This window comes from Palaemon carinicauda, chromosome 42 (genome assembly GCF_036898095.1).
Source record: "Palaemon carinicauda isolate YSFRI2023 chromosome 42, ASM3689809v2, whole genome shotgun sequence".
NCBI lineage: Eukaryota > Metazoa > Arthropoda > Malacostraca > Decapoda > Palaemonidae > Palaemon > Palaemon carinicauda.
Genome location: NC_090766.1, coordinates 21975321 through 21990135, shown reverse-complemented (window position 1 = coordinate 21990135; position 14815 = coordinate 21975321). Strand labels below are relative to the sequence as shown.

The 14815-nt window shown below is 34.3% G+C and overlaps 3 protein-coding genes across 5 annotated transcripts in view; 1 reads left to right on the top strand and 2 right to left on the bottom strand.

The window, feature by feature from the left end:
- Nucleotides 1-4511, top strand: part of LOC137633039 (uncharacterized) — a 28721-nt gene extending 24210 nt beyond the window's left edge. The window contains exon 3 of the mRNA XM_068365205.1: nt 3982-4511. Coding sequence (XP_068221306.1) covers nt 3982-4511 — 530 coding nt within the window. The remainder of the gene's footprint in view (nt 1-3981) is intronic.
- Nucleotides 1-14815, bottom strand: part of LOC137633316 (chondroadherin-like) — a 267884-nt gene that overhangs the window by 235033 nt on the left and 18036 nt on the right. The window lies entirely within an intron of this gene.
- Nucleotides 4724-5665, bottom strand: LOC137633038 (keratin, type I cytoskeletal 9-like). Its single transcript, XM_068365204.1, has one exon. The coding sequence runs from the start codon at nt 5663-5665 to the stop codon at nt 4724-4726; it is 942 nt and encodes a 313-aa protein (XP_068221305.1).

Genomic DNA, 14815 nt, shown 5'->3' with positions numbered 1-14815 from the left:
CCACCACATTCCAGGTGGAAATGAAAGGAAATGTAACCTATTGTTCATTTTCCTTTTTGTAAGATGAAGTCTTCACCACATTCCAGGTGGAAATTAAAGGAAATGTAACCTATTGTTCATTTTCCTTTTTGAAAGATGAATTCTCCAGCACATTCCAGATGGAAATTAAAGGAAATGTAACCTATTGTTCATTTTCCTTTTTGAAAGATGAAGTCTCCACCACATTCCAGTTGGAAATTAAAGGAAAAGTAGCCTATTGTTCATTTTCCTTTTGAAAGATGAATTCTCCAGCACATTCCAGGTGGAAATTAAAGGAAATGTAACCTATTGTTCATTTTCCTTTTTGGAAGATGAAGTCTCCACCACATTCCAGTTGGAAATTAAAGGAAAAGTAACCTATTGTTCATTTTCCTTTTTGAAAAATGAAGTCTCTACCGTATTATAGTTGGAAGTTAAAGGAAATGTAACCTATTGTTCATTTTCCTTTTTGAAAGATGAATTCTCCACCACATTTCAGTTGGAAATGAAGAAAGGAAATGTAACCTATTGTTCATTTTCTTTTTTGAAAGATAAATTCTCCACCACATTTTAACTGTAAATGAAAGGAAATGTAACCTAACGTTCATTTTCCTTTTTGAAAATGAATTCTCCACTACATTTTAACTGGAAATGAAAGGAAATGTAACCTATTGTTCATTTTCCTTTTTGAAAGATGGATTCTCCATCACATTTCAGTTAGAAATGAAAGGAAATGTAACCTATTGTTCATTTTCTTTTTGAATAAATTCTCCGCCACATTTTAACTGGAAATGAAGGGAAATATAAACTATTGTTCATTCTCCTTTTTGAAAGATAGATTCTCCACCACATTTCAGTTGGAAATGAAAGGAAATGAACCTATTATTCATCTTCTTTTTGAAAGAATTCTCCACTACATTTTAACTGGAAATGAAAGGATATATAAACTATTGTTCATTTTTCTTTTTGAAAGATGAATTCTCATTTTAACCGGAAATGAAAGGAAATGTAAACTATTGTTCATTTTCCTTTTTGAAAATTGAATTTTCCACCATATTTTAACTGGAAATGAAAGGAAATGTAATCTACTGTTCATTTTCCTTTTAGGAAGATAAATTCTCTACCATGACCTTTTCACAGGAAAGGTAGTAGGTTGGCCAGGGCACTAGCCACCCGCTGTGATACTGCAGTTGGCGAGTCATTGGGTCCTTTGACTGGCCAGACAGTACTACAGTGGATCCCTCTCTCTGGTTACGGCATATTCTCCTCTGTCCTCATACACCTGACAACAATGAGATTACCAAACAATTCTTCTTCACTCCAGGAGTTAACTTCTGTACTGTAATCAGTGGCTACATTCCTCTTGGTAAGTGTAGAGGAGACTCTTTAGCTGTGGTAAGCAGCTCTTCTAGCAGGACATAGCCTATGTACCATGGCCTTCCACTGTCTTGAATTAGAGTTCTCTTGCTTGAGGCTACACTCAGGCACGCTTTTCTGTCTTGGTTCTCTTCCTCTTGTTTCTTGAAGTTTTTATAGTTTATACGTGAATGATCTAATTTAATGTTGTTACTGTTCTTGAAATATTTAATTTTCATTGTTTATTCTTCTCTTATAGTTTATTTATTTCCTTGTTTCCTAAATGGGCTATTTTTCCCAGTTGAAGCCCTTGGGCTTATAGCATCTTTCTATTCCGACTAGGATTATAGCCTAGCTCGTAATAATAATAATAATAATAATAATAATAATAATAATAATAATAATAATAATAAAAAGAAGGAGAAGAAGAAGAAAAAAATGAAAGAAAATGTATACTTTTGTTCATTTTTAATTTTGGAAGATGAATTCTAAATCATCTTTTCACGGTAAATGAAAAGAAATGTAACCAACTGTCCATTTTCCTTTTTGGAAGATGAATTCTCCCACATGACCTTTTCACTGGGAATGAAAGGAAATGTATCCAACTGAAGACAACCTTTAACCTTCCTACATAGAAATTCCCAACAAATAACTACTATTTCAATAAATGTATTCAATATCCATTAAATTTTCATTGGGAAAAAATCCAATCACACTATCGAATTATTTCACAATAAATAATTTATATTGATGTGCCTCTGCTTTGGGAATAACTTATGGCAAAAGCAGAATGGTATATTGCTTTTGAATCCATTCATTTGTATCGTGATATGAAAGGAAATAGCTGAGACCTTAATTCGTCTATCAACAGAGGTATAAGTTGGTCTCGACTTCTGAAAAAAAGTTTGTTGACACCAAAGATTAAAGGATAAAAAATTTAACTAAATATTGGGAGTTAAATGACAGGACATGATTAGAAATGAAACTAAAAGAGAGATTAATCGAGTGCCATATGTGGATGAGATCATGGTGAGGGGTAGATGGAGATGGCTCCCCAAGAGAGATTAGTTCACCAAACTTTCAACTGGGCTCCACAAGGCACTAGAAGAGTTGGAAGACCCAGGCCTATATGGCTGAGGACTATGAAGCGTGAAGTAGATGATGATGAGTGAAGGAGTATTGAATTAAAAGCTCAAGATAGAGACGACAGACGAAATATAACCGAGGCCCTTTACGTCAATAGGCGTAGAAGATGATGATGACATAGAAATAAATATTAAAAGTAAAAAAAGACTTTTTCATGAAAAGGTTTTATTGACAGCAAAAGATTAACAGATAAAAAGATAAAAAATTAATAGAAATTAATAGAAAAAATAAATAGAAATAAATTTTTAAAGAATAAAAAAAGATATATATATATATATATATATATAGATAGATAGATAGATAGATAGATAGATATATATATATATACATATATATATGTATATATATACATATATATATATATATGTATATATATACATACATATATATATATATATATATATATATATATATATATATATATATATATATGTATATATATATATATATATGTATATATATATATATATATGTATATATATATATATATATATATACATCTCGTTAACCGGTACTAAACTTTCGTCCTTATCTACAGCACTTGGGTTCGAATCCCGTGGGAGTAAACAATAGTAAATATCTAAACTTGTAGCGAATGTTTTTATATTGAGCAGGCTGACGCAAATCTGTTTTTATAATCTATATATGAAAAATCTGTTTCAATGTTGTTTCTGTTATTAAAATATTTAATTTTGATTGTTCGTCACTTCTCTTGAGTTTATTTATTTCCTTATTTCCTTTCCTCACGGGGCTATTTTTCCATGTTGGAGCCCTTGGGCTTACAGCATCCTACTTTTCTAACTAGGTTGTAGCTTAGGTAACAATAATAATCATCATCATTATTATTATTATTATTATTATTATTATTATTATTATTATTATCATTATTATTACTATTATTAACTAAACTACAACCCTATTTGGAAAAGCAGGATGCTACAAGCCCAAGGGCTCCACCAGGAAAAAATAGCCCAGTGAGGAAAGAAAACAAGGAATCAATAAAATACAAGAGAAGTAATAAACACTCAAAATAAAATATTCTAAGTTATAAACTCTTCTCACGATACCTTAATAAAACCCTTAAAATCCAATCAGAAATCCCTCCCCCCCTCCCCCCCCCAACTCCCCGTTCCTTTAATCCTGTTTTCCAAGCAGCCCTCCTCCAGGTCCCTTATTCACTAGCCCTACACAGTTAAAAAAAACCCGTAATTTTAATCAGAAATTCTACGTAACATATACTGTTCTCAGCCGTATTTCAGTAAAATACAGGCAACCTTAATTCTATCCTACCTTGTTATTATCTTTTGCAAGTTGGTGACCGTAACATCACTCCTTTACGTTAATATATCTCTTTTTAAAACAGTAAATGATTGGCAATATTATTCCAGGTTTTTTACAGTTTTTTTACGCCAAATTTTTCACAGTGAACTCGAGACCCCTTATTCTCTATCCCTCCACCAGACCCCCTTTTCTCTAGCCCTCCACCAGACCCCCTTTTCTCTAGCCCTCCACCAGACCCCCTTTTCTCTAGCCCTCCACCAGACCCCCTTTTCTCTAGCCCTCCACCAGACCCCCTTTTCTCTAGCCCTCCACCAGACCCCCTTTTCTCTAGCCCTCCACCAGACCCCCTTTTCTCTAGCCCTCCACCAGACCCCCTTTTCTCTAGCCCTCCACCAGACCCCCTTTTCTCTAGCCCTCCACCAGACCCCCTTTTCTCTAGCCCTCCACCAGACCCCCTTTTCTCTAGCCCTCCACCAGACCCCCTTTTCTCTAGCCCTCCACCAGACCCCCTTTTCTCTAGCCCTACACCAGACCCCCTTTTCTCTAGCCCTCCACCAGACCCCCTTTTCTCTAGCCCTCCACCAGACCCCCTTTTCTCTAGCCCTCCACCAGACCCCCTATTCTCTAGCCCTCCACCAGACCCCCTTTTCTCTAGCCCTCCACCAGACCCCCTTTTCTCTAGCCCTCCACCAGACCCCCCTTTTCTCTAGCCCTCCACCAGACCCCCTTTTCTCTAGCCCTCCACCAGACCCCCTTTTCTCTAGCCCTCCACCAGACCCCCTTTTCTCTAGCCCTCCACCAGACCCCCTTTTCTCTAGCCCTCCACCAGACCCCCTTTTCTCTAGCCCTCCACCAGACCCCCTTTTCTCTAGCCCTCCACCAGACCCCCTTTTCTCTAGCCCTACACCAGACCCCCTTTTCTCTAGCCCTCCACCAGACCCCTTTTCTCTAGCCCTACACCAGACCCCCTTTTCTCTAGCCCTCCACCAGACCCCCTTTTCTCTAGCCCTACACCAGACCCCCTTTTCTCTAGCCCTCCACCAGACCCCCTTTTCTCTAGCCCTCCACCAGACCCCCTTTTCTCTAGCCCTCCACCAGACCCCCTTTTCTCTAGCCCTCCACCAGACCCCCTTTTCTCTAGCCCTCCACCAGACCCCCTTTTCTCTAGCCCTCCACCAGACCCCCTTTTCTCTAGCCCTCCACCAGACCCCCTTTTCTCTAGCCCTCCACCAGACCCCCTTTTCTCTAGCCCTCCACCAGACCCCCTTTTCTCTAGCCCTCCACCAGACCCCCTTTTCTCTAGCCCTCCACCAGACCCCCTTTTCTCTAGCCCTCCACCAGACCCCCTTTTCTCTAGCCCTCCACCAGACCCCCTTTTCTCTAGCCCTCCACCAGACCCCCTTTTCTCTAGCCCTCCACCAGACCCCCTTTTCTCTAGCCCTCCACCAGACCCCCTTTTCTCTAGCCCTCCACCAGACCCCCTTTTCTCTAGCCCTCCACCAGACCCCCTTTTCTCTAGCCCTCCACCAGACCCCCTTTTCTCTAGCCCTCCACCAGACCCCCTTTTCTCTAGCCCTCCACCAGACCCCCTTTTCTCTAGCCCTCCACCAGACCCCCTTTTCTCTAGCCCTCCACCAGACCCCCTTTTCTCTAGCCCTCCACCAGACCCCCTTTTCTCTAGCCCTCCACCAGACCCCCTTTTCTCTAGCCCTCCACCAGACCCCCTTTTCTCTAGCCCTCCACCAGACCCCCTTTTCTCTAGCCCTCCACCAGACCCCCTTTTCTCTAGCCCTCCACCAGACCCCCAATTCTCTAGCCAGAAATAAGGTAATAAAAGGCGCTGTCTAACATTTGATTCAGACATCTGTAGTTCCAAGCTTTGTCGACATTCAAACGTCAATGTTGACTTGCAGAGAAACGAAATCACTGTTTACCGAGTCAAGCAAACATTAAGTTTGTTTGGGAAACTTGCTTAGAATTGGCAGAATCGAAAAGAGAGAAAAAACAGATTAAAAAAAAACAGCTGAAGAATGTTTCTGAAAACTATAATCAAGTATTCCTTCGCTCAAACAATTAAGAAGAAAGCTTCGTTGCCTTTGATAATAATAGACCGATACCTCGATTACAAACACGACACGCGACGGTGCGTTTCTCTCTCTCTCTCTCTCTCTCTCTCTCTCTCTCTCTCTCTGTTTTTTTTTTTCACATTAGGAAAATATTTAAATTGATTTTGACGTGGAAATAAAGGGTTTGAAAATTCATTAGTTACACATGCGCATTGCACGCGTAAATTATAATGCTAAACAATCTTCAGCATTCATATACTATTATATTAATCAATATAATGTGGAATGATCTTCCTAATCGGGTAGTTGAATCGGTAGAACTTCAAAAGTTCAAAGTTGGAGCAAATTTTTTTATGTTGACCAGGCTGACATGAGTCTTTTTATAGTTTATATATGACATATCTGTTTTTGACGTTGTTAATAGTTTATATAGGACATATCTGTTTTGACGCTGTTACTGTTTTTAGAATGATATATTGTTAATTTATTCTCATTTATTTATTTCCTTATTTCCTTTCCTCACTGGGCTATTTTTCCCTGTTGGAGCCCTTGGGCTTATAGCATCTTGCTTTTCCAACTAAGGTTGTAGGTTGGCTAGTAATAATAATAATAATAATAATAATAATAATAATAATAATAATAATAATAATAATAATAATATAATTATGATAAAATATCTTCCTCTTCTACCCTTTAATGATGATTTTACAATGCCATCTCGAGTTTTAACATATATAATAAATTGAATAAACTTCGGGAATAACTTGGCGTATATGTTCTTGCGTTAAGAGTTTAGTATTATATAATCATAATTAAACATTTTGTTGCGTATTGTTTTCCAAAATAATGAATTCACTAGACTACTACATTGAATACCACTTCAATGAATAACTTTTTGAGAAGTCTCTAAAATAATTAATAAAAAGGAATTTACAGTAGGATTTTTTGAATCTCGCAAATGAGTTTTAAATAAAACTAGCCTAAATAATTGATGATATGCTATATATATATATATATATATACACACACATATATATATATATATAAATATATATATATGTACAACACACACACAAGCATATATATATATGTATATATGTGTGTGTTTACATACATGTACACACACACACACACACACACATATATATATATATATATATATGCTTGCGTCTGTGAACTGGTTGGGTGTTGACAGTAGACATTTCAGAGAAAAAAATTTTATTGCTTAAAGCTCAGTGTAAAGGAAGTTCAACATATCAGTAGAATAAAAGATGAATGAAGCAAAAAAATACATTCATATGATATGCGTAAATATGGATATTCTTATTAAAAGAAAATGTATAAGAGGTAACTAAATGCCTTAAGAGAGCCTAAAGAATATAAGAAACTCAGAATAAATTAAGAAAATAGTCTTCCGTCCATGTAAGACGTCAGATGGCGATAGAAAAGAGAAGCTGCAGAAACTGGGAAAGCTAGAAATAAAAACTGTATATTACCAGAATTATTAGGATGAATGGAAGAATGGCGGATGAAACAAAAAGAGGAATAAGAATGCAGAGAAACAACGTTAAAAGGATGATAACGGAAGGAAGGAGAGAAGAAGCGAATTTAGAATAGGAGCGAGTGGTTAATGTTATCAGAGGCTCAGGAATTTATGTGTTATTTACCAGCGCAGAGTCTATAACCTGATTGGCCTGAGTTTATGGGTCGGAGGCCGATGTACATTACATCCTGGAATCATGTATGTGAGAGAGAGAGAGAGAGAGAGAGAGAGAGAGAGAGAGAGAGAGAGTCCCCATTTCCACATATTGAATCCTACTTATAAGAAATAGTGCGTTGAAAATATGTTCCTTCGTTTTTTTGTTTATGGCTATATAGTGCATTTACTGAGAGAAAAGAAAATATATACTGTGCATATACAGTATATGTATATATATATATATATATATATATAGATAGATATATATATAGATATATATATGTATATATATAGATATATATATACATATATATATATATATATATATTGACGATCTTTCGCTGAAGCATGCGATGTAGCCTGTATATTTTTCACTATACTATACATGTGTACATATACTACATATATAAAACATACATATACATACACCCATTAAAATATATTTATACATACATATAAATTACTTATAAGAAAAATAAAAAAAAAACTTCAATCAGTTAAACAACATTTTACATCTCATTTCAAACCTTTGACAGATCAAATGTTTCCTGACATCAAAACAAAAATACACAAGAAAGCGTCAATATAGACCAAAGGGAAAAATGAAAAAGATCTAACTGAAAAAAAAGATGATAAAATAGAACCCTTTGATTCTGAACACCTTCAAGAACTTCAAAGATAAGTGAAAACACGAAAGCGAGCTCACTTTCATGTATGCTTGTTTCAAACAGAACTCTGCTTTCTGCAGTGGGGAAGATCTTTGCTTGTTTCTATGCTCGTCTGCATTAGCAGACCACTACGTGGGTATATATCAGCTCTCAGAGTTATATGTTTTTGTGAATGTTACATTTGATTGGGGGCATCCAACTATGCATACATACATATATAATTTATATATATATATATATATATATACATATATATATATATATATACATATATATATACATTTATATATATCATTATATATATATATATATATATATACTGCATATATATATACATTTATACATATAATTTTATATATATATACTGTATATACATATACATAACATATATGTATATATATATATATATATATATGTATATATATATATATATATATATTGTATATACATATGCATTTATTTATATATATATACATATATATATGTATATATATACAGTATATTGTACATACATATACATTTATATATATATATATATATATATATATACAGTATATTGTAGATACATATACATTTATATATATATATATATATATATATATATTTATATATACACACAGACTGTATGCCTATACATATATACAAAGTATATAAATATATATCTGTCTCTCTCAATATACATATATATGCATATATATATATATATATATATATAGAGAGAGAGAGAGAGAGAGAGAGAGAGAGAGAGATCGCAAGGAAAGTTTTCTAAAATATAAATTTTTTTAAGAACTTAATTATTTATATTCGTTGTAGAATATTATACCATGTTAAAAAGTCAATATATAAAGATTACACGCACTGAATATTACTCATTACTACCTCTAAATTATAAGTATTCCTATAACTATAAATATAATGATTTAACCATATAATAAATTTTTTATATTAATATTAAATTTTTTTTAAAATGATTTATCAACATTTAATAAAATTTTCGCTGACTTACCAGGTTTTCACCCCTAGAATAATGTAATAATGAGAAGAACCAACCTGAAACAAGAGAAGAAAATAATTAATAAAGAAAAGAAAGATTGATTAATAATAAAAATCATGAGAATATTATTATTATTATTATTATTATTATTATTATTATTATTATTATTATTATTATTATTATTAGCCAAGATACAACCCTAGTAGGAAAAGCAAGATCCTGTTAGCCCAAGGGCTCCAATAGGGAAAATAGCCCAGTGAGGAAAGGAAATAAGGAAATAAATAAATGATGAGAACAAATTAACAATAAATCATTCTAAAAACAGTGACAACGTCAAAACAGATATGTCATATATAAACTATTAACAACGCCAAAACAGATATGTCATATATAAACTATTAACAACGCCAAAACAGATATGTCATATATAAACTATAAAAGGACTCATGTCAGGCTGGTCAACATGAAAAAATTTGCTGCAACTTTGAACTTTTGAAGTTCTACTGATTCAACTACCCGATTAGGGAGATCAATCCACAACTTGGTCACAGCTGGAATAAAACTTCCAGAATACTGTGTAGTATTAAGCGTCATGGTGGAGAAAGCCTGGCTATTAAAATTAACTGCCTGCCTAGTATTACGAACAGGATAGAATTGTCCAGGGAAATCAGAATGTAAAGGATGGTCAGAGTTACGAAAAATCGTATGCAACATGCATAATGAACTAATTGATCGACAGTGTCAAAGATTAATACCTAGATCAGGAATAAGATATTTAATAGACCGTAAGTTTCTGTCCAACCAATTAAATTGAGAATCACCAGCTGAAGACCAAACAGGAGAACAATAATCAAAACAAGGTAGAATGAAAGAATTAAAACTTCTTCAGAATAGATTGATCACCAAAAATCTTGTAAGACTTTCTCAATAAGCCAATTTTTTGCGCAATTGAAGAAGACACAGACCTTATGTGTTTCTCAAAAGTAAATTTGCTGTCGAAAATCACACCGAAAATCATACAAATTTGAAGAAACACTATCAATACTGAGATCCGGATGTTGAGGAGCCACCGTCCTTGACCTACTTACAATCATACTTTGAGTTTTGTTATTCATACCCCATAATTTGCACCATGCACTAATTTTAGCTAAATCGTTATTAAGCGATTCACCAACCCCAGATCTACATTCAGGGGATGTCCATCAACAACTCCTCTTTGAGATCTATTACTTAAAAAATCAACAATAATGCTAAGAAACGACCCACCCACTCCCAACTGTTTGAGTTTGAAAACAAGGGCCTCATGATTAACACGGTCAAAGGCAGCACTAAAATCAAGGCCAATCATACGAACTTCCTGATCACATACAAAGGATTTCTGTACACCATTGGAGATTGTAAGAATGGCATCACATGTTCCAAGGCCTTTACAAAAATTGCTAACAAGGGAGTAGATGATTACCTTCAGCGAACCTATTAAGACGTTTTGCCAGAAGACGTTCAAAAACTTTAAATAATATGGGAGTTATGGAAATTGGGCGGTAGGGACTTGAGCTCACACAAACACATTTTCATAGAGGAGTAACATTACTAAGTAACAATTACAGTAATGAATAAAAAGGGCAAAGGTTTTAATGTCCAGGCATGTTTTAAGTCTTTCAAATCATCAGCATTATCATTATCATTATTATTATTATTATTATTATTATTATTATTATTATTATTATTAATCAAATTTTCCTTAAACTAACCAAAGAGAAAACATTGCATACAAGTATCTGCAATCATGTTATAATAGCCATTTTCATTATTATTATTATTATTATTATTATTATTATTATTATTATTATTATTATTAATTCAAGTTCCCTTAAAACAAACAAATAAATAATAAAGCATAAACGTATCTGCTACTAACATTCCTATAACATCAATTTCCCATTTGAAAACAAAAAAAATCACATATTCAAATGTCTCTAAATCCTCTGAATATTTCTTAGCACAAATAGCTGAATTCTCTTTCATTTCACAAGAGCATTTTCACGATATAGAACACAAATACCACAACTCAAAATCCAAATTTCAGAACAAGAACTGGCCATCTGAGTCATCTCTATGTTTGGCATAGAAGTTTCACAGATAGGAAACTCGACTATACTACTCAAGTTCACTAAGTAACATCTTATCTTGTTGTGGTGGCCTGTTGGTACTGTCCTTGCCTGGTGATCGCCAGACTGGGGTTCGAGTCACGTTCAAACCCGTTACTTCTTTTAGTAGCTGCAACCTCACCATCCTTGTGAGCTAAAGATGAGAGGGGGGGGGGATTTGGGGAGCCTATAGGTTTACCTACTGAGTCATCAGCAGCCACTGTCTGGCCCTCACTGGTCCTAGCCTGGGTGAAGTGGGGGCATATATATATATATATATATATATAAATATATATATATATATAAATATATATATATATATATATATATATTCAAATATATATATATATATATATATATATAAATATATAAACATATATATATATAAATATATAAACATATATAAATATATTTATTTATATATACTGTATGTGTGTTTGTGTGTGCATATACGGTCAGTCTCTAGGAAATATATATATATATATATATATATAAATATATATATATATATATATATATATATAAATATATATATATATATATATATATATATATATTCATATATACTGTATGTGTTTGTGTGTGCATATACGGTCAGTCTCTAGGAAATTGTCTTGCTTGCTAGGGCAATGTCACTGTCCATTGCCTCAGCCATTCAAGAGCGGCCTTTAATTAATAATAACGCTTGTTTAACAACCTCGCCAATTTAAAGCAATTGGGTATGGAAATATAAACAGCAAGTTGGTTACAGCATCTCAACAACCAAAAATAAATAAATAAATGAATAAATAAATCAAGATGAGAGAAGCTAATAAAATATATATCCTTTCTTTTCCTCTTTCATTTCTTAATATATATTATTAACCTACAAAGTTGAAAATGAGAGACAGGTTACACGATTTTTAGATCCACTAAAATCTGGTGTCCTTTCTATTTATATAATTCAATCAATTCTCTGTCAGTTACTTCATTTTGAACGGATATCTCCCCAATATAATAAAGAGCAAGTGCCTCTATATATATATACATATACACACACACACACGCACATATATATATATATATATATATACATATATATATATGTATATATGTATATATATATATATATATATATACATATATATACTGTATATAAGATTACACTAAGCTCTCCCCGTCCTAAGGCAGGGGGGGAAAGGAAGTAGTCATACACTGATGAGATGGGTGCGTGTGCGGGCACTTTCCTTCAAATAATTAGCCATCATTTTTGACAGGTCACGTACACTAGCAATCGAACGAGAGAACTATCTGTTTCTCAAACGATATAAAGAAGTAAGCAATGAATACCGAATGTGTCCGGAAAAACAGAAAAAGCGAACACCTATAGTCCATTTCTTTTAGCGATGCATATTTGCACCGACTCGCGGCGGTGCCCTTTTAGCTCAGAAAAGCTTCCTGATCGCTGATTAGTTAGAATTATCTTGTCCAACCAATCAGCGATCCGGAAACTTTTCCGAGGTAAAAGGGCACCGCTGAGAGTCGGTGCAAATATGCATCGCTAAAAGAAATGGACTATAGGCTTAGCAGTAATGAAAATACAGCGCATCTATCTCTCAAAGGAGTCCCTTAAATAATCACACCAGAACAAACACTTTTTTTTTTAATAGTACGGGATTCTGTATTCTCTTTCATCTGTAGCCAGGGTGTGTACATTAGCCGGAGCGTAAATATGGGAACATTCCTCAAGTTTCATATCTGGTATGTAGGGGTGTGAGTACATACCGCAGGCAGCCACTCTTGTATGCAGTCTTACGTTGCGTAAACAGAGAAAAAACAATAAACATCGGCTGTTCTTATGACCACTTTTTACATACATTAATCTCTCTCTCTCTCTCTCTCTCTCTCTCTCTCTCTCTCTCTCTCAATGTAGTAACTACACTTGGCGAAAAATTTCTTAATTATTGAAAGATAATTACTTACATTAATCAGCTCTCTCTCTCTCTCTCTCTCTCTCTCTCTCTCTCTCTCTCTCTCTCTCTCATTTTTCTAGCTAGAGAGCGTGCATTTCCATGAGAATATAAAACGATGTAATTAATTACATCTCGTAAAAAAAAATTAATTAGTTTATTGGCAAACAATTTTCTCCACCAATTGCATCTAACTCACAATGAAATCTCATTAAACCTTAAACAGATAATAAAATTAGGTAATTAAAACAATAAACAAATGTGAAGAAACCAAACGATGACAACAAAAGGGCCGGGTTACATCCAAAGGCTACACCAAGGCTGTAGCCAAGGGCTGAATGTTTGATGGCAATAACCTACTACACGCAATCCAACCTTCTTTTGTCCTTTCGGCGAAAATGGCAACGAATGGCAACTCTACAGATTCCTACGCTATAATGATACGCCGAAGCCTCTCTGTTTACAAACTTATTACCGCCATCTGTTGGCGTTTAAAAGTATTATTATTATTATTATTATTATTAGCTAAGCTACAACCCTAGAAGGAAAAAGGGCTCCAAAAAGGAAAAATAGCACAGTGAGGAGAGGAAACAAGGAAATAAATAAACTATATGAAAAGCAATTAACAATAAAAATACAATATTCTAAGAACAGAAACATTTAAACAGATCTTTCATATCTAAACCATAAAAAGAACCTTATGTCATCCAGTTCAACATAAAATCAATTGTCTGCAAGTTTGAACTTTTGAAGTTTGAGAAGGAAGAAAATTTATTAGATTTTAGGAAAGCAAAAAGGAAAAATAAATCACACACGCAATGAATCTGAGCCATACAAGAACGAGAAGCAATACAGTTTCTTCATCTTATATGCTAGTGTACACAACCCGTAAAAAAATGACGGCTAAATATTGAGACATATGCCCACACACACGCCCTTCTCACCAGAGAATCACTACTTCCTCTCTCCCCTATCCAAGGGATGGGGAGGGCTGAGCGTGATCGATAAATACACACACACACACACACACACACACATATATATATATATATATATATATATAATGATACTTGCTCTTTATTATGTAGGGGAGATTCTCATTTCTTTAAAAACCAAAGAATAAAAATGAGAAAAAATACATAAAAGTGTCATGTTTCAGGGTAATCCATAAAAGAATGAGATAGTGTCGTGTTAAAAACATATGAGTAGTCTGTTTTGCACTGAATCATAATGAAAGTGAAGCTCATTATGTACATAACCATCAGGCGTTGCCAGTCTACTCCAGGACAAAGGCCTTAGACATGTCCTTCAACACGCCTGTTTACGGTCATTCTGTGCCCGTCTATACCGCAAGTTTTCTTAACTCGTCAATCCAATGACTTCTCTTCCTTCCCCTCTTTCGTTTGTAATCTCTAGGTACCCATTCTATTATTCTTTGTCCTATTATCGGTCATTCGCATTATATGGCCAGCCCATATCCATTTCTTTTTC